The sequence below is a fragment of the Pavona decussata genome, unplaced genomic scaffold (assembly GCF_977016875.1).
Source record: "Pavona decussata unplaced genomic scaffold, jaPavDecu1.1 SCAFFOLD_237, whole genome shotgun sequence".
Lineage (NCBI taxonomy): Eukaryota > Metazoa > Cnidaria > Anthozoa > Scleractinia > Agariciidae > Pavona > Pavona decussata.
The window spans coordinates 1,830,709-1,855,000 of NW_028145642.1; the positions used below are offsets into that span (position 1 = coordinate 1,830,709).

General features: G+C 39.1%; 2 protein-coding genes and 1 long non-coding RNA gene across 5 annotated transcripts in view; 1 reads left to right on the forward strand and 2 right to left on the reverse strand.

The window, feature by feature from the left end:
- The first annotated feature begins 1,222 nt into the window (after positions 1-1,222).
- On the forward strand, positions 1,223-20,986 carry LOC146457852 (sodium- and chloride-dependent creatine transporter 1-like). Of its 3 annotated transcripts, XM_085091568.1 has the most exons (14): positions 1,605-1,660; positions 1,706-2,021; positions 2,185-2,316; positions 4,620-4,905; positions 7,265-7,397; positions 8,549-8,683; positions 9,557-9,660; positions 11,770-11,894; positions 14,525-14,637; positions 15,599-15,736; positions 15,815-15,917; positions 16,883-16,983; positions 18,230-18,397; positions 19,201-20,986. In XM_085091568.1, the coding sequence occupies exons 2-14, from the start codon at positions 1,883-1,885 to the stop codon at positions 19,294-19,296; spliced, it is 1,773 nt and encodes a 590-aa protein (XP_084947694.1). In that variant the 5' UTR covers positions 1,605-1,660; positions 1,706-1,882; the 3' UTR covers positions 19,297-20,986. The 3 variants fall into 3 exon arrangements, with proteins under 3 accessions (XP_084947696.1, XP_084947694.1, XP_084947695.1); XM_085091570.1 differs by lacking the exons at positions 1,605-1,660; positions 1,706-2,021 and adding an exon at positions 1,223-1,336; XM_085091569.1 differs by lacking the exon at positions 1,605-1,660 and having other exon boundaries at positions 1,702-2,021.
- On the reverse strand, positions 11,914-12,737 carry LOC146457853 (uncharacterized). The gene is made up of 2 exons (XR_014858397.1): positions 12,380-12,737; positions 11,914-12,072 (listed from the first exon to the last, which is right to left on the reverse strand). It is a non-coding gene; the product is annotated as an uncharacterized LOC146457853 (long non-coding RNA).
- Positions 20,987-21,130: 144 nt separating the features above from the next.
- Positions 21,131-24,292, reverse strand: part of LOC146457854 (proton-coupled zinc antiporter SLC30A9, mitochondrial-like) — a 20,489-nt gene continuing 17,327 nt past the window's right edge. The window contains exons 17-20 of the mRNA XM_085091571.1: positions 23,856-23,953; positions 23,651-23,764; positions 22,828-22,907; positions 21,131-21,476 (exon numbers count right to left, since the gene is read on the reverse strand). Of these exons, the coding sequence (XP_084947697.1) occupies positions 22,863-22,907; positions 23,651-23,764; positions 23,856-23,953 (257 nt within the window). The 3' untranslated portion in view covers positions 21,131-21,476; positions 22,828-22,862. The remainder of the gene's footprint in view (positions 21,477-22,827; positions 22,908-23,650; positions 23,765-23,855; positions 23,954-24,292) is intronic.

A 24,292-nucleotide genomic window follows, 5' to 3' on the forward strand; every position in this document is an offset into this window, starting at 1 on the left:
ATCGGGCTTTGAACAACTGGGCCCTATATCAATTAGTTGACTCCTGTAAGGTGTCTGCCATTGAGAATAAAAATCATCTGATGATATTATGACATGTTTTTGGTGTTTAAGATCATGTCTCATCTCCATGTTCGCTGTATGTACTGCGCTACTCAGAGTTTACCTGAGGAACTTTTAGTGACAACCTAGCACTACTCGTATTATAACTAGGAAAATATATGTAATTAAGTTGATGTGTGAGACCTGTTCCTAGAGGAGACCTGCTCTGGTTCTACTCTCGTTCTCGTAAGCGATCACCTCCCGTAAGCGACCACTAAAAGTATTGGCATTTAGAGTGGTCACTACGGTAGTCTCCCTCGCAGCCGTTCTGTGTCTCGTCACGCAACGCTCCTCCACACTTTATAGCTTCGACTGTAAACGCAGTCACATTTCAGCACGAACTTGATTTCAATAAAAACGCTTTATCTTGATTTTATTTTACCCAACATAGTTTCAATTGCGCCCGGGCTGAAGTTCATTGTAAAATCGCAAAAAAACTTCGACCTCCCAGCCGGGCCAAAATTTCAGCCCGGGCTGAAATTCGCTATTAGGTGATTTTCCTTGCACGCACTCTCAGGCAGTCCACTGAAAACGAGAAAGGCCTTGTGTAGCCATTTGCTAAATGGACAGTCATTGGGTTTCGCTTATGATAGTCAGATGCGGCTTTTTGCAAATCGATACACGTAGATCTATGCGAAAAATAGTCCGAAAAATCAAGTTACATTAAAAAAATTGGAATCTTGGACATAGAGGAAGAACAAATCTGTCTATATTTCCCGTGCGTTTTTGCGAAAACTCTTCTTCCTCTTCTGTTTGTGAAGTTCTCGGCATGATCTCAGCTAGTTGTATCATTGTCAACCGTTGCCATGGATGGTACAAATTGTAAGATCATTGTTGAAGTTTTCAAAAATAGGTTTTCTACGCATTGACCGGTGGTAGCTTATATAAATCTGTGAAATCTCCTACAGCTATCATACTCATGCCGGCAAACAGTTGAGAACTATAGATGAGCCAAATATGGTGTATATGAAGAAGAGTGATGTTGAAAATCAAAGATACTTCATCTTTATATGAATGAGCGTGACGGTCACCAGTTTAACCTCGGAGTTTACATGTGCGCACGTGCCGAAGCTAATGTAAATAAACAAAAGGTGTAGTTTTTTACTATTTGCATTAGACTGGGGGACGAATGCGTGACTGGAGGCTAAACACCCAACTGGCAGACATGTTGAGGCTCGTGAACCACGCAAGAACTTGAAAAGTAGAAGAGTTCTAGACGGTTCTTTACAAAGGAAACGTAAATATACCTACACGACCACGAGCATCCAATGAAAAACTTAGAGAAAGGTACACGGTCAAAAACGGAAGGTCCAAGGCAGATGAATTTGGTTTGTTTCTTTTCGAGGGAAGCATCGGCTCGTCTATGCATATGCTGCATAAGCTAGCTCTTTATTTATATATGTGTCCTGTATTTGTACAGTACGCCAGTAAAACCACACCACGATATAGACACAAGCGATTGCGAAAGTACTAATCACTTACTCATTCAGCAGGTTGCATGCAGCAATCATCGCTAAATCCCGGGAAAACTATGAACTGTCTGTTGCGGTTATTTGGCCCCGTGTGAACAAATGAAACGATAATTGTAGCTTTTAATAGGCCCGAGTTACCGAACAACCTCCCGCGCTCTCGTGAAAACACGTCATTTGTTAATGGACTTAATGGTTAACTTCGACACGCACGCAAAATTCTGAAACCCAAGATTCTATACCGGAAACAAATTAGGTATAAACACGCCAAGGCTCCAACAAGGTTCATATTTCTTTCTTGTGCTCAACCGGTCATGGCCGATTCCTCGAGTTCTATAAAAGCCCGCGAGACTTGGGTTGGAAAGCTTGATTTTATCCTTGCCTTGATAGGATTTTCCGTTGGCCTTGGAAATATATGGCGTTTTCCATATTTGTGCTACAAGAATGGTGGCGGTAAGAACTTAAACCAACCTCAGCTCATTTGTGAACATCGTGTGATGAGGGGAATACATGTTATGTTTTTTTCATTTCACAATCGTTTGTTGTTTGTTACTGAAAGATAAGCTAATGTCCTAATATTACATAAGCTTATAAATAACTTTTTAATATTGTGCAGGATGTTTCCTGATCCCATATTTGATCTGTTTGGTCCTGGCCGGTGTTCCCATTTTAATCTTGGAAGTTTCATTGGGGCAGTTCACAAGTCAAGGAGGTATCACCGCCTGGAAAATATGTCCGTTGTTTCGAGGTAAGTGGGGCCATTGTCAATCTCGGTTGTTTATCCTCTGCATATCTCGTGGTGTTAGCCCTTTGACGTCGGACGGCATTGAATTTCTGCAAACTGAAACATCAAAGATGTTTGATGGGGGAGTGACGCTGGAAACGTTGACAAAACACTAACAAAGCACACACTAAATTAATGACACCACAAAATTAATAAAAGAAACAAAAACAAACTTTACGAGTTCCACGCTCTTGAGTTGGGGAACCTTTTCTATATTAATCACATTCAATAAAAGCTAGCCTCCCACGCATTCGTTTTAAGCAGTTCCGTTTTTAGCTAGCAGTTTTTAGCTGTACAGCTCCCGAAATGATCCCCATTTTTTTTTATTCACGCTGATCCCCAAATGATGCCAAGTATTTTTCGGGAACGGAGTGGCGTGCTGCATAGTTTTTAAGGAACTCGTCAACCTCCCCAGGATGTAACACGAGTCCCCTAAAAACGACTGCGTGGGAGGCTACATGCCACACCACGGTGCGGACCTGCAGAAACTCAGAAAATCGGGCCTTTTTGTTGTTGTTGTTGTTGTAGATTTGCCATAAAGTTATTGTCTGACTGAAATGTCGACTCGTCTGTGAAATGGTTCTCTTTCAAATCAATGACTGAATGAAGGGAGGAAGAAGCGAATACAAAATAGGAAAAACAAGTTGAAGGCACATGACATTAAGGGTCTGGTGTGTTCTTGAGCGGAAGTAAGACCACAAAAATTATGGATAATTCCATATAGTTTTATTTCCTTACCGTTTTATTTTTAAAGGTTTGAGCGCGTTTCAGGGGTCATAGAAAAAATAAAAACTGAAAAGAAAAAAGGTGCGCAATGTTTACGTTCGCAATCTTCGTAGCCTGCGTGGCAGGCGCTAGAAAGGGGAAGGGAGAGGGGAAAATCGCGCGCCCAATTTTCCCCTCTCCCTTCCCCTTTCTAGCGCCTGCCACGCAGGCTACAATCTTCGTTGACAAATGACTATCTTTAAAAGAAGGAACAGGGAACGGGGAAAGGGAACGGAGAATCTGTAAAATGGGGAATCTTTAAAAGCGGGTTTCTTTAAAACGGGAAATCTTTAAAGTGGGCAATCTTTAAAACTGGGACTCTAAAGATTCCCCATTTTAAAGATTGCCGGTTTTAAAGTTTCCCGATTTTAAAGATTCCCCGTTTTAAAGATTCCCTATTTTAAAGATTCCCGCTTTTAACAATGAAAGATTCCCCGTTTTAAAGATTCCTCCTTTTAAAGATTCCCTAGTTTTAAAGGTTCCCCGTTTTAAAGATTCCCGATTTTAAATAATAATAAAAAATAATAAAAAAAAAATAAATGCTTTGTTTATAGTGGAAATGCACTTAGCTATCCAAAGCTAGTTTACAGGCATTCCACTCAGAAATAACGGGAAACAAATAATAATCAAACTGAACATAACATGTTAAAAACCCCAACTGGCAGGAGGCAAACCAGCTGGCTATTTACAAGCGTGGCGGGACTTGACCCCGGGACCTCCGGATTTCAAGTCCGGCGCCCTTACCACTGGGCCAAGCCGCCTCCGTAAATATCAAATTAAAGATTCCCCGTTTTAAAGATTACTGGTTTTAAAGATTCCCTATTTTAAAGATTCTCGCTTTTAAAGATTCCCCGTTTTAAAGATTCCTCCTTTTAAAGATTCCCTAGTTTTAAAGATTCCCCGTTTTAAAGATTCCCGCTTTTAAAGATTCCCCATTTAAAAGATTCCCGCTTTTAAAGATTCCCCATTTTAAAGATTCCCCGTTCCCTGTTATAAAGATAGCCGTTGTTAATTCACGTCAAGTTCACTGCGATTTACGATAATGGAATTCTTTTCTTGTCAATCTTCTGAGGTTGTGACCCATTTTGACTTTCATGGTGCATTGGTGCATTTAATTCCCAAAACAAATACGAAATACTACCGAAAGAGTTTATAGGGTTGCTTCACTGATGCTTGTCGTCCATTTATACCCGACGAAACTACTCGAACTGTTCGGTAATCGAAGTTAATCGAACGATTGGGTTCGATTGAGTTCGGCAGGCAATTGATTGATATTTTACAAACTTTAGACTGATATATGACCAACAATTGCGCAATAAACCACCAACTTAGTATTTAAACTGAAACTGATCGTCCACGTTAATATCAATAAACATACTGCCAGACTCTGGTTTGAACCAACTCTGTCGCCGACGTAAAAATGGTGCACTTCTAGCTGACTGATCGTTTGTAATTCACGCTTTCCAAGTTAAACATGCTTTTGTTGTTGCTTTCCTTGGCAGGTATTGGGTATGCAAGTGTCGTCATAGTACAATATCTTAACATTTACTACATAGTAATACTTGGCTGGGCATTGTTCTACATGTTTGCTTCATTTACATCCACACTTCCGTGGTCTCACTGCAACAATCCCTGGAACACACCACGTTGTACTGACTTCAAAGACCCAAGTTCTTCAGGACACAATAGTTCATTGGGAATCAATGGTACATCAATTGAAAACAGCACAATAGCCTCCACCCTCATGTCCAATCTAACAAGAGTTTCGTCCAGCCAAGAATATTTGGAGTAAGCTATAACTAATTTAAAGAAGTATTTGTTCAATTTGCGTAGATCTACCTTACTATCACATATTTTTTTTTTTTGCAAGACCTGGTAGTTTGTAATAGACCATTTTCACATTGCCATCGATCATTATACTACAATTACCAGAACTGAGCTTGTTTTCCTTTTTGTAAAAGAGACCTTTAGATTCTAGTACGAGTACGACTACGACTTCGAGATTTGACTTGAGTTTTTAGCGAAGTACTAAGAACAGATCTATCACAGAAAGTTTCATTTCACTGTTTACGAGCGACGAACTTGACGCAGTTGGTTTGAATGATGATAGTTAAGCCCTTTCGTGTTTCCAAAAAGACGAGATCACCCACGTTTCGAGGACTCGTTTTCGCCACTACGAGATTCTTACAAAAACTCGTAGTAAAATGACGACAGCTATCTCGTTTTCCCGCCAAAATGACGCTGGTTCACGCGCGCACTCTTTGGCTATTGGAGAAACTCGTAGTCGTACTCGTACTCGTACTAAAATCTAAAGGTCTCTAAAATGTTTGTAACTCACTACTGCCATGGTATTTCATAACAGTTTGAATTACGCTAACTTATATGAGGAAATACCAACAAAAAATAAAACCTGAAGAATTCAGGTACTGCTAGAATTAACTAACATTATGTGAATCTCATGGTGAAAATGACGTCAGTTAATTATTTGCCAATTGGCCAAAACATGAAACGATCCTTGGCCTAATCTAGATGTGGACAGAATCTTGGGAGTTTTAGTTTCTTTTTGTTCTTAGTGTTCCATGAAGACAAAGAACTCACGCCAATGTGGAGATAAATCGTTTTAATTGGGAATTATTTCGATCTAAATATAAGGAAAAATATCGTTGACACTCGGCCTTACAAACGTTCAAATGCAAACAACCGGATTAAAGAAAACAAACAAAAGTAAACTTACTTCTGTAACTTCTCCACAATTAACGCATACATGTAAACTGTTCCAACATTAATTCTCAACTGGTTAGCTCAATAATACAAACGTTGCTTTGTCAACAGGTTAGCTGAATCTTTTAACTGTTTAACTTGTTTCAAAACTCGTTTCGCGACCGCCTAATCGCGCGATCATTACGCGACTTTAATTCAAATTAAAAAAAACTCATTAATCATTCATAATCCCATGGACCTATCAAATGGTCGATAAAACATCACGTGCAGTGGTTTTAAAACCCGATAAAACCTCCTCCTTATTAGTATGCGGTGTTTAAAATTTTTTTCGTATGCTCATTTCCAACGTTCGCAAAAGCATCATTGTTATGAACTCTCTTGACACACGCTTTTCCAGGAATGTTTCGGAAGCCGTTCAAAAAACTCGCAGCACGTGTTTTATCGGGTCTAAAACTACTCGACGCAACATTACCTAGTAGGGAACTTAAGCACCAGACGTTTTCTACGGAGCAACGGCAACCGGAACTCAAATTTACTTCCGATTCACGTTTCCCGCCGACATGGTCAGCCGTCGCGACTCGGCGCCGACTTTGTTTTGCTTATTTTGACGTCGCGTGTAAAACGTGATTTTCGCCTTAATGATTTTCGTTCCTTTATATCATTTTACCCTCAATTTTTTGAACTTATCGATGCTTAAAATATTATTCTATCGTTTTGGCGCTTGTACGGGTGATTATCAAGTATTTGCAGTCATTTTTTGAACTTTTAAGCCTCTAGCGTGAAGATGGCTATCAAAAAAACAACCTGTAATGAAATCATATGACCACGACATTCTCCTGTTGCGTGAAATGATTGCTAGCGAATTGTTTCAGTTCAAGAAAGGCAGTCCAGACCGTGACAAATTCTGGGAGTCAACCCAGAGAAGGTTGAACAGGCTCGATAATCGACTCTGAACTCTGCCGAACATTCGGTTTCGTTGATGTCCTCAAGATCAAATCTTGCGTGCGAACTGTGCGGAAAATCTGGGTTCTTGGAACGGCAGCTCTTCCACAAGACCAAGAATTCTTCATCAGAAATTATTTACCATCATATGCTAGTAACAGCATCTCTCTTGGTTCACGAAAAGACATTTTTCACAGAGGTTTTCGCAAGCTTTCAAGGCAGTTTTCGAAAGGGTTGCCGTCGCAAAAACACCTCTTTGCTTAAGGTTGGATTTTGGCGGGAACGACGGCGCCCTCTTACCCAGGCTGGCTCGTTTGTAGACGTCGCCGTCGCCCCAAAAACGTCCGGTGCTTAAGTTCCCTAGTACGCGCAACACGGCGCGCGCGAAGATAAAAAGTTCACGATATAAATGTTCATCGGAACACTCAGAATTGCTGAGAATTATAAAGAAATTGAAATGCCTTATTTGTTTTTTTTCTGTTAGGCGCAGAGTCTTACGTTTGACAAATGGTCTAGATGAGCCAGGAACAGTCAACTGGGACCTTGCTTTATGTCTGTTACTTGGTTGGATTATCTGTTACCTTTGTGTTTGGAAAGGTGTTAAATCTACAGGCAGGGTACGTCAGCCGCAGAGTTCTTGGTCCGTGTTTGCTTTTAGGCATTGGTGATTGAGAAGTTTTGTTACTAAATTATAACAGCTAAATATGTAGCACAATTGACTGGCAGTGACATTTCAGTCTGACTAATTAGATTAATTAACTTTCAAAAACTTATTTCCGATTCATGTGCAGATTCATATTTTTTTTATAAGACACATGTATGCAAATGCTGGTAAAATAGCCCTTGTTAGTGCTCTTTATGTATATAAAAACCAAGATTACACGAGAAGACAATACATGACGTTACATGTACATTTTCTTTCCTAACTTAGGATGCTTTAGGTGAGTGAGCAAAATTTCAGCATTGAACATAGAAAATTTAGCAAGGTATAACACTTATCAAATGTAATTCCCAACAGAAAGAATAAATGAATTGAATATATGAAAAAATATATTTGAGCTGCAGGTAGAAGATTAAATAGAAGAAGACCCTCGCAGTTATTTACGCAACTTAAGCAGTTGCAAAAAGAAGGCCTGTAATTTAAAAATCAGGCTTGAACGGGATTCGAACCCATCACCTCTGCGATGTCGGTGTAGTGCTTTACCAACTGAGCTATCAAGCCAACTGGGAGCTGGTCATATTGTGAGTTCGTGATGTACCCGTGAAGGATGAATAAATGTATATGAATATATGAAAACATATATTTGAACTGCGGGTAGAAGATTAAATAGAAAAAGACCCTCGCAGTTACTTACGCAACTTTAGGGGGGCAGCGTGGTCGAGTGGTTAGGATGCCGGACTTGAAATCCGGAGGTCCCGGGATGAAGTCCCGCTCTGACCGCTAATTGGAGTTGTTTCTCGGTAGCCCCGACTGCTCGGCCGCGCTTGTAAATAGCCAGCTGGTCCTCCTGGTAGTTGGGATTTTTAACAATGTTATTTTCAATTTAAATTATTTCTTTGTGAAGTTTAATGCTCGGCCCCACTAGCACTATCAACACTACCGAGGGTAAATAAAAGTTATTTATTTATTTACTTATTATAAGCAGTCGCGAAAAGATGTTGCAGTAACTCTACAGAGCCATACTAAACCTAGTAATGGCCTGACACAAAGGCACTAGTCATGATATTGTCTAAAGAATTGACATAAATCCATTGAATTTTTTGTCAGGTGGTGTATTTCACAGCCACTTTCCCTTATGTGCTGCTTACCATTATCATGTTTCGTGCAGTAACACTTCCAGGAGCAGTGAACGGAATCAAGTTTTATCTTAATCCAGATTTCTCTCGACTTGCAGATGGGCAGGTAATCAAAATTAACATAAATTATGGCGAAAGGAAAGCTCGCCACGAAGCTGATTTGTTCATGGTGTCAAGTGGTTTTGATGTCAACGTTTATAGCATTATAGGACACTTCTCTTCCAAAACATAGGACAAGTATAAGAAAAGCTATGAAACTATAGGACATCAAAAAGTTAAATTTTTCTTCATTCCTCATCAATTTATTCTACAAGTAGACATTGTTGTCAAGAAAAGACATGTACAAGCTTCAAACAGGAACGGAAGCCGGTGTTATCGATCCGCCCAATGGATACAAAAACTCAGGCAGAACTTACACCAAACAGAATGCCTAAAGAGCAACTCAAATCAAGTCATTCCGGGCAACTGACGAAATCCAAGAGAGGATCGAAACCATGGCGTACTCAAAACACGGTCACAGAGCGGAGCCCTCAGTTTTACGCTTTGCATAGCTCTAAAAGAAGCTACAATGCTAGAGAAAGGATCAAAAGACAAATAGCCGTGATAGGAAACACATCTTGTCACAAAGACAAATAGCCGGACCGGCAATACAAAAACTGCAAGATAAAGATTATTACACAATTCAAATTCTATCCTTACTATGATAACAGATGGTCAAAAGAGCGGGATAGAAGCAGCAAACATGCGATTTTATGTGTTTGAGATAGACTGGGCTAGACTCAAGAAAGCGTTCAGTCTCAAACTTTTGAATTCACTGCCTCTTTTCAGCTTCATTTTGGAAATCAGTTGAGAGCTGAAAATATAGGACAATATGGGACATTTTGAAGAAATATAGGATTTTAATTTTATAGGATTACAAGACACACTTGACACCCTGTTTTTGTTGAGGTCATCTGATATTGTGCTTTTGTAAATGCAGGTTTGGTTGGATGCTGGAACACAGGTGTTTTTTTCCTACTCTATCGGCCTTGGTACTCTTATTGCTCTTGGGAGTTATAACAAGTTCAAAACAAACTGTTACAGGTAATTATCATGGTCATGCTTGTTTTTTCTGACTTATTATTATTTAATAGTACTATTAGTATTAGTATTGTATTATAACAGTTATTATTCTCTGAAGTTCAGTTAAATCATCTTTTCACTGAGATTGATGATCGAGGATAATAAACCATATAAACCTTTAAGCTAATAGAAGAAAAGTAGTACCACATAATCAACTTCAACCAAGGTCAAAAACAATAAGGTGATATTATTATGAAGCCTACGAATGAAGAAGCCTTCTTAAAGATGTAAGTAGAGCCATTAGGAAAAGGTAACTTTCATGGTCAACAGGTACCATTCATTGTCTGTATTTACTCAAAATGAGTTTATCAACATTGAAATAGAATTAGAGCGCTTTTCAATTGAGTGTTGAAAGTAATTCGTGTTTACTTTCGTTTGGTTTACTTCGCTCTGTGATTGGTTTAACAAAACTCGCGCCATTTTCTCAACCAAAAAGAAGCAAAACCCAAACCAATCGTGATTGCTCGCACGCGTTTTCCCGCGTTTAGCCCCAGTTACATCAGTGTATCTGCCTCGAGTTCTGATTGGTTCATTGCGCTGTTTACATCTCTCGTGATTGGCCAGAGTAATTATTTTGGTTTTAGTTTGCCGACACTCAGTTGAAAACCGCTCTAATGTGTCTAATATGCATGCACAACAAGTCAGACCAATACCGCACCATGCTGCCGTCTATCTATGGTTACAAATGCGTCCTATTTCTATCTCTGTTTTTTAAAGCCTATACCATCTCTACTCCTATCTGGGCTAGAGTGGGTTTGAGTCTGTCAGTCAGGATGATTTGAGTCAGGTAAAGTAGTAGCTTAGTGTAGAGTAGCTTAAAGCTAAGAGTTGAGCTGAGTAGAGTAGTGTAGAGTTGAGTCGTGTCATGCAAGAAGATTAGAGGAAAGTAAAGTAGTTACACTACAGTTGAACCTCCCAATGTTAACATGTCTTGTAAGTGACCACCTCCCGTAAATGACCACTTTTTCAAAATACCAAAATTTTCTCAGTCAAATCACTATAGTTGGAAACTTTACTTAATTTAGTAAGTGACCGCAACGAGTTTGTGGGCAGATGGTTTGAACCTTTGGACACATGATCTAACCTCTTAATGGCTAGAAATTGGATAACACGATACTGTACAGCCCAATTCTACAACTATTTTGTTAATGTAATGTACTTGTTATCAAGTGCATTGAACTACTGTGTCGTGTTACGGTGATTTGAAGAGTTTAAAGCAGTCAAATTAGACCTTACCAGTTCTCGTTTTCTGTACCTAGCAGCTAGACATCAGGCAAAGGTAGCTTACATGTATGTAACGAAATATTTGTAGCTATTGTCAAACCTCTCCTTAAAGGGACCTCCATTTTGTGGACACTCAGTTCATATGATTCCTAAGAGACAAAAATTCATAGAAGGCTGTGTGTAAAAGTGGGACGGGGACGCGGGGACGGGAGTTCGGGGACGTGGGACTTGGGGACGCAACATCGTGGACGTAAACAAAACCTACCCATAAAGTAAAAAATAAGTTTGAAAAAAAGTATATACACTGTCTTTGTATGGGAATTCACTGATGCATGGTTTCACAAGTTTACACGTTGAAAACGAGGCTTGGGGCTGAAGATCAGGGAAATTTAGCAACGACGACGGCGACGGCAGCGAGAACGTCACTATTAAAATGAATTCGCGTTTTTTTACACGTCGACGCAATTATTCCAACTTGCTTTAAATCTCAAATGTAGGTAAAAGTTTTTGGAGATGAATTCTTGGAGGCTGCACCCAGGTTTAGAAAGAGAAAGAAAAATTCTCCGCCGTGTGTTTACGTCCTCCATGAAACGTCCCATCAGCAAATTTCACGTCCAATTCGTGCAGTGACGGCAAGGAAATGTACCAAAAAGTGTAATGCACGTGCAGAGTTGTTGTTTTGGTCACAAAACCTATTGCTTTTTTTTTTTGACATTCTCGTTGCCGTCGCCGTCGTGTTGCTAAAACTTCCTATTACTTATTTTATAACGCCAGTTGTAAAATACTAATGCACTGGCTATTTAACAGTAATCATTAACTTCAAGTGAGATTGATGTTCCATTACAGGGACTGTATCATATTTGCGTGTGTGAATAGTGGGACTAGTTTTTATGGAGGATTTGTGATATTTTCGGTGCTTGGTTTCATGGCACAAAAACAGCAAGTGGATGTCTCTGCGGTGGTTCAGTCAGGTAAGCTATACTCGTTCACTTCACTTATTTATTTGATGTGAACTCGTTCATTAAATGAATGATATTATTTACATCTCAGGTCAGCGGATTTCTAGAGAATCATAAATAACAATAATTTGCGGAACTTAGCATCGTCCGCAATTTCTACGACATTATGTGGTAGAGATTATTCCAATCTCTAATTAACAATTAGATTATGAGCTCTAGATTTCTATCGCGTGATAGCTGATGAGGGCGCAGCCCGAATCAGCTATCATGCATAGAAATCGAGAGCGAATAATCTAATTGTTTTAGTATAAATCTACTAGTCGTTCAAAACTAAACAAGTAAATTATCTATATCTTCATCGCAGGCACTTCGAAAACGCAACGAAGCGGCCGCCATTTTGTTGAAAACCGCTACTCACTATCTATCACAGAATAGATAGCGAGTAGCGTAGCCAATCAGAGAACGGCATTCGTGATAGAACACTAGTAGATTTATACTAATTGTGCGTAGTACAAAACTCATAATGTAGGTCATAGTGTTACCCAGCAACTGCTGGAGCGATATGCCAGTTTTTGCAAATCACTTATTTAAGTAATAAAAGACACTTGTACTTACCCTGCGAGCAGAGTCTCTTTGATCTTCCTAGATCAGTCGGAAAGAAGAAGGAGACTCTGCTAGCGCCTTTGACTGACCTAGGAAGATCGAAGAGACTCTGCTCACAGGGTAACTTGTACTTTATGTGTCACCTTTTGCTACGTCACCGCTCATTGTTAAGCACGTATACTAAAATGCGCGTGCATTCCATGAAATGCTTTTGTAAATCAGGTCACTGTTGTGCAACAAGTGGAATCTGTACAAATACGAACCTGTCCATTTGGTTTTGGCAGAACAACGATCCCAGCACGCCAGTCTGAGTGTTTATCGACATGTAATATAACTCACATTTCCTCAATCCTCTTTAACTCAGCCGACACCTTAGATATGAGCGGTACTGGAATTCTCCGCGGTGTTGAAACTGCGTGGGGTTTTGGAGGGTAATCTTGAAGTCTCCTTTGAGTTCACCAAGGCCTGTGAAAAGATTGGGATAATGAGTTTTGCATTGTTCCTCCATGTTCACAGCTTTGATTTTGACGACTTTTGAAACCAAGTTCAAAGCTTGGATTGCTGGACGACCAAGAAGGGCTTGTGGTGCTCCTTGAATTACCAATACTTCCTCTTCGGTTATCTTGTCGTCTTTCTGTATGGTCCCAGTGAAAGGTCGAAGGATGTTCAGCGGGTGATGTCCTGGGCCATGGAGAGTCTTCCGGGAAGCACTCAGTTTAGGGATCTTTTCTAGCTGGTGATGGATCTCCTTGGAGGTTACAGTGACATCAGCTCCAGTGTCAATTTTGAACAGGATCTCTGTCTTGGGTTAGTGTCGTTCCCTGAAGAAATCGCAGAGAACGAGAGTGTCTTCTAAGTCTTCGTGGCACACGACTCCAACGCCTTTTGCGTTTCGGTAGGAAGCTTCGTAATGGCCTTCCCTTTTACATCTTCTATAGATGGCCTCAATTGCTGGACTAATTTGGTGGTTATGATTTGCTGAAATCCCCAAGCGTCCGCACGCCACATGTTTCCCGATTTTCCAAGATGGCGGTGTTTGTTTTCTTGTGGTATTGGCTTGCAAAGGCGAATTACTTCCGGGTTTGGCGCCGCCGAAATGTTTTGGGGTAGCTAGCGTAGATAGCATCAATATATCCTCTAGCTCCTTTCTTACTAAGGTCATCTCGTATTAAAGTTGGATGCTTTTTATCGCTTCGGGTTGGCGTGCTTGTTGTATGACCTTTTCAAGCGTCAGCTCAGGGTCACTCTGCAATTTCTCGGATACCTTGAAGATTCTCAAACCAACCACAATACCATGTAGTGTTAGGCTTTGAAACAGACTAGCAAATTTCAGGATGAATCTCAGTCTGCTAAGCTAGAGTTCAACGCACTCTCTGGTCTCTGTCACGTGCAACAACTTATAACATCACACTAAACATGAAGAATAACAACCAATCCTTAAACAGCATTCTCCCTGGAAGTACTGGTATATAATCTAGAGACAATCCTAATCATTATTTTGTTCAATTTTTATACTTTAGTAAATTTAGACTCGAAGTAGAAGTAATGCCTCGAGTAGCCTGCTCCAGTGTTCTAGCTAGATCTGGAAGTTATATTGATTGGCTGCTGCTTGTTTCTAGTTTTATTCCTTAAATAAATTCTGTTTTGTGACACCACAGTGCAGGGTTACCTATCCGCATTTCCCGCTGTCTGATGATGATGATGATGATGATGATGATGAGGTTTCTTTGATGGTTTGACGCTTACCCACTTTAACACCTGAAATGCACAAGATGGCAGTTAACACAAAATGAACATTTCAAGCTTGGCTTCCAGAATGAAATACCAATATTCTGGATATAACCTTATCCTGGTTTAAATGCAAAGACAACTAAACTTTGACAAACCAGCAAAATTAATGTTGAAATGAAAGACAAAATTAACCTACTTAACTTAAAATTGGGAAACGTACGTCATGCACAAGGGACACTGAAGTTATATTGATTGTTAATATATACCATTTTCAGTTGGTTATTATTATTATTCAATTCCCTTGCCAGGTCCTGGTTTAGCGTTTATCGCATACCCTGCAGCGGTTGCAGAGATGCCTGTGGCTCCTTTGTGGTCCATATTGTTCTTCTTTATGGTGATCTTATTAGGACTTGACAGCGAGGTACCTAGCAATATTATCATCTCATTTAACAGAAGCGTTTGCATATTGCTATATTATGTGGCTCGATACAGGAGTATGCTTGTGATACATGTAGCAAAGAAGAACGATTTTATAAATAAGGGAATGATCATAAAACCTGAAAACAATTCGGGCTTCAAGTTCAAGCCTGATTTTTCTTTTCAGGCTTTCTTTTTGCAACTGCTTAAGGTGCGTATATAACTGCGATGATCATTCACTTATTCATTCTTTCTTCTGAAGTTCAAATGTATGAATTTTCATATATTAACTTTCAAGAACGATTTTGTTGAGGATGTTCTTGAGCATTTCAGATGGAGACGCATAGTCATAAACAGCTCAAAAATACGTCTTTATCAGGAGGCGCCGCCCTTAAATACGATATCATATCATTAAAAACAAATGGTCTTCCTATGCGTCGTGTGAAAGAAAATCGAAGCGCTCTGTGAGCAAATTCGTTGTTCATTGCGTTGATTTTTCGTCCTTGATTTTTGTCCTGTAATGGCGACGGATGGTGAATACATAATACGTAGACTAATGAATGATTTATGTTGATTAAATTCTGATTAAATCGATATAAATTTTACGACCTATCAATCGACTGATACCGAGCGAGTGAATTTTTTCCAACTGCATTTACTCGTTCCTTGTGCATGCGCAATTCACGAGCTAAAAAAACTACTATACATGGAACACATGAAACTATACTTAACTTATTACACTAAGCATAAACTATGACAAAGTACTCCGCCATATTAAGTAAAATTTTAACAATAATTGCTATGAAAAGAATGGGCAGATGGCCCAACATGGCGCAATATAACTTTGGAGTACCTCCAACTTGCTCCAAGAATCACCAGCAACCTCTTCTTTTATTTTAAATCATTAACGCCCTTTTCAAGACCTGAGAAATGATTGTGAACTATTTATGGGTTTCACCTTGCAGTTTGTTGGAGTTGAGGGCTTTGTAACAGCAATCGTTGACCTGTTCCCGCAACATTTGAGGCGTGGTCATCGGAAAGAAATCTTCATTGCTCTATGCTCTGTGTTCTGGTTTTTGATTGGTCTGTCTATGGTTACTGAGGTAATTACAATTATATTGTTAAGTAAGAACTTGTACACAAATTATTTCATTTCTGAAATAAATGTGGTTTGGTTTCAGGGTGGAATGTATGTATTCCAGTTGTTTGATTCTTATTCTGCCAGTGGCAGTGCACTTTTATGGGTTTCTCTATTTCAAAGTGTTGCTGTTGGCTGGATTTATGGTAAGTAAAAACCCTGTTCCTAAAAACTTGTAAGAATAATGACGATAGCAGCATAATCTAATTGATTGCTTATATGGGTGGGGGAGTGGATATACGAAGTTCAGCTGTGAGTATAGCTTGTGAGCAAATGAGATGTCAATTTGATGTTTCACATCTTCAAACAGTCATTTATTTGATGTGTAACGTGAAATGACAAAATGTTTTCAAAGAATTTCGGAATACCGAACACCAGTACGAAAATATAACATGAACGAAGAACGACCTATAATCAATTTTTTTTAGCGCTTTCCAGAACTTGAAAACATTGGGCAGTTTTTTAAAGTTGCAATCCATTTCCATCCTGGCCATCCGTAGCCAAAGATAATTAATAGTAGTTTATATGTACTTGTGGAGTTTTTGTTAACAAAACCCAATTAGGATTTTAACGTTTCCATCCCTACAGATGTTTTTTTTTTATTTCTATTTTGACACTGCAAATAAGTGACATCGCCTGTAAAGATCATTTGCGGTTGGGTGAGAAAATGGTGGGACTTTTTGCTCCTGCGTTTTGGGGCGGGGTTTGAATTTTCTCAATAGTTTGCAAGTTTGCACCCATTCCAATGTTCACCACTGATAAGTAATTTTAATTACTAATGACCTTTAGTATAAATCTACTAGTGTTCTATCACGAATGCCGTTCTCTGATTGGCTACGCTACTCACTATCTATTCTGTGATAGATAGTGAGTAGCGGTTTTCAACAAAATGGCGGCCGCTTCGTCGCGTTTTCGAAGTGTCTGCGATGAGGAAATAGATAATTTACTTGTTTAGTTCTGACCGACTAGTAGATTTATACTAAAACAATTAGATTATTCGCTCTCGATTTCTATGCGTGATAGCTGATTCGGGCTGCGCCCTCATCAGCTATCACGCGATAGAAATCTCGCGCTCATAATCTAATTGTTAAGTATTAACTCAATGCTACAGGTGGAGACCGATTCTATGATAATATGGCCTCTATGATTGGATTTCGAATCAATCCCTGGATCAAGTGGTGCTGGAGATATTTCACACCAGTATTCTGTGTGGTAAGTAAGTAAACTGGCTTAATAGGACTACACATCACTTGTCTGTTTCTGCTGCAGAGGTGGATTGGGCATTTGCTTGCTGAAATTCACCCCAGATGTTCAAAGAGCGGACAACTTTATCCAGCGGATAAAATGTATTGGTTGGAGTTCATTTTATCAGCTGGATAGCGTTATCCATTCTTTGAACAACTTGGGTCATGATGGCCATTTGCTTTATACTATGTTGGGTGTCCTGCTAATGGTATAATTGGTGTAAATTGTGAGCTTCGTTTGCCAAGGCAGAAAGCAAGCATGAGTGTCCAGTACAGCTTGGATAACAGGGACTGGTGGGTTTGTCTACCAAGAGAAAGAGAATTTTATAGTTTTAAGGCTCGCCATATCAAAGCTACTGAAGATAAAACAACTTTGAAAAGCAAATTTGAAGCAGAGAAATCAAACTTGGTAGTTACGCAATACATGCACAAATATGAGAGTGGCTCTTAAATTTGAGGTACAACTGGGTAATAACAACAAATGTTTGAGCAAATAACATGGATGATCTTAAACTGAAACATTAACTTACAGCGGTTACCAATAACACGCGACCTACCTCTTTCACGATTCCGTTAAAGGTGCCTTTGGTAGACGTCAATCAAGGAGGTGCAAGGAGAAAACTGTTGCATTACTTATAATACATCCTTATACTTTTCTTTTAAGATTATAATGCCTTCTTCGACTATTGTGACGTATATCTGATTTAACTATAGGGGAAGTTCCAAAAGCCAGGAGCAGAAGGTCTTCAAGTATCACTGCTAAATGTTCTGAAACTCATTAAAAGCCTTGAACAGAGCGTTCTTTATAAACAGTGTTCAGTTCTGTCAAAGTTCACGTCACTTTGGGCGCTAAATGTTTTATCATGCCAAGTAAAAGAATGACCATGAGTTTTTTTCACCCCATGTGTCCAAGCGAGTGTTGTGCAAATAGATGCTCTTATTGTCGTTTGTTGTTAATATCCAGTTGATTTCAGTATAAAGATTGTAGGTTAATTATACATTTTACCCGTCCTATATTTCGTCTTTGAAAACTGTCACTAACCATTTTTGAATTTCCACGATCTCTTCCGAGTTGGTAGCATTCGATGACATAACCTCGCACTCTCTCTCCATTCCGTCGTATATCGGTGTTATAGCTTGAACCCTATAGTGTGCATGTTTATAACGTTTCAGTATCACGTTGCAGCTAAGTTTCTCTTTATTTATTTTTACAGGGTATATTTATATTCAGCCTTGTGACATACAAACCATTGGAGTACAATAACTACAGCTACCCTGTCTGGGGACAGGTGATTGGTTGGTGTATGGCATTGTCCTCCATCGTGTGCATTCCTGGCTACATGATGATCCGGCTTTTAACGACTCCTGGATCATTACGAGAGGTATGCTGACTTTTAATTTGTGGTGCCAGAAACCGTTACAGAATGACCTGGTTACATAACTTGGTTAGGCTGCAAACTTGTCCTAAGGTTTAATTGAGTTGTTTCTTCTTTCTGCCTTGCTACATACGTTTTAGATGCGCAAGTACTCTCTTTATGAAAGCTCGGTTTGTCCTCCCCACCCCTTCCTTAAACACGGACCCACGGAACGTTGGCCTGGCCAAGCTGCCAGTCATTTCATTGTAGACACTGCGCTGTGAACATTGCAGAGTCCGTGCGGCAAGATACAATAGAATATTGACAGAATAAATTTAAAATTCGTTTTCGTATTTACCTCGTGAATAAAACTTTATATTTGCTAATTTGTTTTTTTTTTGGCGGTTCAATTACAATATATTTTGTCCAAAAATTTCTTTTAACAGCTTAGGTTATTTTTTCAAGACACGTTTGGCTTTATTTCTTGAAATATCGATTCCACAACGTTTACTTCATACTTGCTCACTATGTTCGCCATCCCTAATGTGGCATTGAAGCGACTGTGTGATAAAAGTGAGAGGAACTGTGCCTTTTATAGTGCGGGTTTCTGTTCAAAAAAGAACATTCAAGTTACGAACGAAACCCTAATGATTGGTACTATTGGCTAAAGTAGCCTTCACAGTTCGGTATGTACCTCAACCACTTGTCAAACGCGTTTACACATGTCGGGTTCTTATCTGACCAACTATCGCGCTTAAACTATTACACTCCTCAAAATATCTGTCCCTTAAGTTATCTGTAATGTTTAACCAGTAGTCTTTTTTCCTTAGCGTTGGGTACAGCTGACCACACCCGTTGTTACAGACAATGAAGCCCAGAATGGATTTAATCAGGAAATGGAAAAAGTAGACAACACAAAGTTTTAGCTTTGCATTGCGTTTTACTTCGTCCTTCCTTTATACCTTTTTTTTTTTGTTTGTTTTTCATTTTTATAAACATAACAATACCACCCAATGGCAAACTAATTAATTGCTTTACTTAAAGAGAATTTATATCTGCGTTCAAGAATGGTTAATGCGATGATAATTAATGAAATCATCAACAGTCTGTTAATGACTGTTGAAATTTATAGAAATAATCACAATTGTCAAAAATCAAATTTGAGCTTAAAATTCTTGGCGCCATTTAGCGCACTTTCAATAATTTATATAGAGAATAATACATGGGCGCGCGGAGATATGGAATTTATCTTCAAGTGTTCACATCGATATCGAACGAGTGAGCGCAGCGAACGAGTGAGATATCGATTGTGAACACGAGACACAGCCATTCCATAAACCAAAACCATGTCATATAGTCGAGAACACGATAAATGCATTTCATTGTTTAAAATACTCCAGTGAAATCTCGGAGCTCTACAAAGTACAGTAAAAATAGACGTAAACGAAAGTGCAAGTTGCTATGGCAACAAAAGAGGATTTCCTGATTTCTGATTGGCTGATATTTTTACATGTGAAAATATATGGAATTTCTCAGTGGCAGAAATCCTAGTAAAATACTGGTGTTTATATAATAAAGATATATATTTTTAAAACAAACAATTTTTACCGAGGACGTGTTGTGTAATTCAGAACATAATGTACACACAATTGAATTTTATGCAGAAAGTTCTGTATTCATTAATCATTTATCTGAATAAAACGAGTACGAATATTTTAAAGAAGTGTCTATAAACGTCTGGACAAATCAGTCTTACGATCAGTTCACCCCGAAAATGTTCCCTAAATTTCCCCAGAGGTGATTAACAACTTGAAATAATAAATCTGCCTTACAGCACCGATTTCAATTTCACCTCTCAAACAACGCTTTTAGCGACTGAAAAGGTCACAGCCTTTTGCTGTTTTGGTAACTTACTAAGGAAAAGGTCTGACTACAGTTTGTGGACCCTGGACCTGTACCTAAACAAGTATGGTGTAAATTTTATTCAGTAAATGGAAGACGAACAAAGACATGTGTCGGATGATTTACCAGTCAGTATTCTTTCAAGACCTATTCTTGTTTTTCTTGCTCTTGGCCGAGGCTTGAAAGACAGGTTTGTTGTCAGGCGGGTGATTATGTCTTGCTTGAAACTCACCCCTTCATGGCTCTATAAATTACAGTGTTATTTTTATTGGGTTCGTGAAGATGCGACAATCAAACATGGCTCTTGTAGAACAGTTGTCGAAAATCAAATTGCAGCAAAGTTTGAACTTTCTGTGTAATATCAGCAATGTTGTGCTTAGTGTCCGCTGGTCCGCAAACCAGGACAATTTCTCACAAAGCAGACGAAAAAATTGCTGAACATGAAGTGGATAGGGTTCTTAAGAACGTCTTACGAGTATGTACAACCCAATTAAGGGTAAAGAAAACATTTCAACTTAATAAGTATAGCAAGAATAACAAGAATCGGCTTCATACTATTACAAGTTCACTTTATCTCGCGAAATTATCAGTGTTGATGGTTACCAAGGATAACACTAACGGACAAAGGCTAGCGATCGAGGACTTTTTTAAGAGAGTGAGAACCGTGTTAAATCAGACTTGCGTATTACAGTGTAACTATTCTGACAGCTATCTTCAGGCAAAATTTTAGCTCATCAAGTTCTATCCAGCTAAAGTTTTTTTCTGCCGGACCAAAGTCCACATGCTTCAAAAAGTAAAGCGTAGGGTGAAATAAGGATGAACAAGGGATGCTGCAAGGAACGCTCAGGGAGAAGCAGCAATTTAAGGTGTACTTTAAAGCAATGAACAATTTTATACAGTTTTGTTTAACAATATTTTTAAACAACAACCTGCATTCACCACAGCGAGTTGATTTTCTGGGGAATACAGAGGTGTGGCGTACTCTTGCAACACAAAGCAAATAGTAATTTATTGTAATAGAGTTCATGGAGAGTTCATTGGCAATTATAACTATGGATTTCATGGCATGGCACAATGTTGCTGTTGAACAGTCCGCCTTTAGTGCACAAACCATCCAACTAAAGCACCTTGAATGCTTACAATTGACGACGTCTAACTGAAGTTCCGTGGCGACTTGTGCTGATTCCACGGCAACGAAGTCAACCTGATTTAAAAGGACCACAAACGGAAAAATTCATTCGTTAAATTCTGGCTTCCAAGTAACTTTCACGACTATGACATTGTATGTATTCGAAAGGGGTAAAGGGTTTGCACCTAATGGGGGACCAGTAACCCGGGTTCGATACCCGGAGTTGATGTCATGTGGTTGGTTCTTGTCCTTGCTCCAAAGTTTTTTCTCCACGTTTTCCGGTTTAAATCCCACCGCAAAAACCAACATTTCCAAATTCCAATTCGACCAGGAAACAGTGGAGGAAGAGCCACTCTGTTGATATGCCACTGAAATTTCCATTCCTTTTATTTTTGATTTTAAACCATAACATACAATTTTTAATTAAAGGGTTGACGAGAAATACATTGTCATTGAGGTAGGAGTCACATTGCCCTGTTTCATGATATTTCATCATATTACAATGGCTTTAAATCCGAAGTTCTCATAAGGTGTATGCATAACATAGCACTGGGTTTGCTACACACCAGTCGAGTTGTATTCTTGTTCGAAACGAAGGTACATGGAATTTTGCTGTGACCTGGGCTAGAGCGGAAAACACAGGAATTAGGCAACGAATAGTTACTGCAAACAGCTTTTAAATTTTATAGTTGTGTGATTATTGACCTGGCCTTTGAGTGGAAGCGAGGCTGGAGTTGAAACTTCACTGCCTTTCATATGGAAAACATGTGAGGCGTTATGTTTGAATTGCTTAGTTTTCAGTGAAAAGGCTCAACTTGTTTGGTACACTTGTATAAACACTCGTGTTCTTCTTGTGCTAACTCGTTTTCCTTTGATAGTTAAAACGTTTCTCTGGTTAAAAATATGTAAAACGTGTACAGAATCAAATCTAAACACCCAAGGTTTCGGCCAAAACCTCAGCCTTCATCAGGGGAAGGTGATAACAATTTTCAAGTAGCGCGAACATATAGAAGAGAAAATGCAATTTTTTTTAACAATTAAGTTTTTTCCTTTAGCGTGGGATTTAAATATTCATGTGGCAAGTGCATGCCATCGTCCCGATTGATTAGGTTCTTATCACCTTCCCCTGATGAAGGCTGAACGTTGGGTTTTTAAAACATTTGATTTCTTATACGTTCACATATTTCAGTAACCAGAGAAACGTTTTAACTATCATGAATCCACCTGGTTACAGATCCATTTTTAGTTTTCCTTTACATATCAGATCACTGAGGTTTGCAACCAAAAAACTTAACCCCAGCCTCGCTTCCACTCAAAGATTAGGTAGCTAAGCACACAACTTTCATTTAGAGGAACTGTTTTTAAAGTAACCACTATTTTTCAGCTAGTTTATTGAAATATTTCAAAGTTCTTGTTATCTGCTTACCCCCACTGACCGGCACAGGACTATGTTCAGCCACGTTAGAGTATCTCCAGGTCCACATGACGTACCTCTGGGTTTCTTTTCTAAAAAGGAAGAAATAGTTGTTAATTCATGTCAACAAACGTTAAAGGGCCGCTGTCACGGCGATTTTGCTGTGTTTGGTCAAAACTGCTGAAATATTTGACAAAAAACCTTTTTTTCTAACCTGAAATTGCTGTTAGAGCTCAGGGAAGAAAATATTAAGGGATTTATCCGGGGAAGAACAAGCTATGATCAGTTTTAGCGACATCTCTACAACTGATACACAGAGTGAAACTGGCCAATTTTTTTCAAGTTGCAATCCATTTCCATCTTAGCCATCCGCAGTCAAACATAACTAAAACTAGTTTCTGTGCACTACTAGGGTTATTCTTAACAAAACTGAACCATTATTTGACAATTCCACTGACTCAAATAAGCTTTTTGGCTATTCAAAGTAACACAAAATAGTTGTATTTGCAGTCAGCTGATATAATAACACGATCGTGAATTGTTTTGTGGGATACCTTGCAATGTATAACAAACACGTGTTAAATGCTAGACTGCTAGCAGTGCCTCTCTGATAGTCGAGAGGGAGAGCTAAAAGAGCGACGCGAGTATAAGCAAAACGACAAGAACAGCCTGGGAAAGAGCGGCCCTCAGCTCGCTCGCTTCAATTTGGGCTGCAAGCAGTTTATTCAATTTCACCCAGTAATTTAACTGCTTTTGATACTGGCAAGAAGCCTTCAGCCTTTTTTTAAACAAGAACTGGAGTAAAATAGCCCGGAACACTGACTAACTGTTTTACCTTGATATTTTTCTCAATTCTGTCCACTTGTTGACCCAGCATATCGATAACCTCTTCTCCATGTTCCAAGAGAAGCAGCTCTAGTTCTTGCACAGTTGTCAACTTTTGCACTTCCTGTTAATAGTGATAAGAAAATCGGCGTAGCTATATAAAAACAATCCTGGCGCGGTAGTATGTTTGTTAAATAAGATTGGAGAAACCTCACCTCCAACAAAAGCTCCATATCAACTCTGTTGAGATGACAGCGGGTTATTTCACGTCCATCAAAATTTACCTCTGCCTTGAAGCGAACTACATCTGCACCTAAACACAAAAGTTATCAGCATTCATATCTGCTCGGAGACAATCAAGGGGATTGAAGAAGTGCTCAAGAGAGTTCAAGATAGGAAAATTCTGTCGTGTCCACGGCAAAAGGGTTTCGATTCGTGAGAGCAGCAAGCTCTTTATAAATTGGACAGCAAGTTTCAGAGTTCTCCAAAGCAGGCGGAGCTTGGAAGAGAACAACGGATCAGCACGGTTTGTGTTTGACAGGTGGTTGACTAATGCAATACACCTTGTGTTCATCCTGCACGGCCTTAGAGGAGGAAATTTAATTAAAAGATTTTACATGACACAGTAAATTTCGCCATTTACATTGTATCC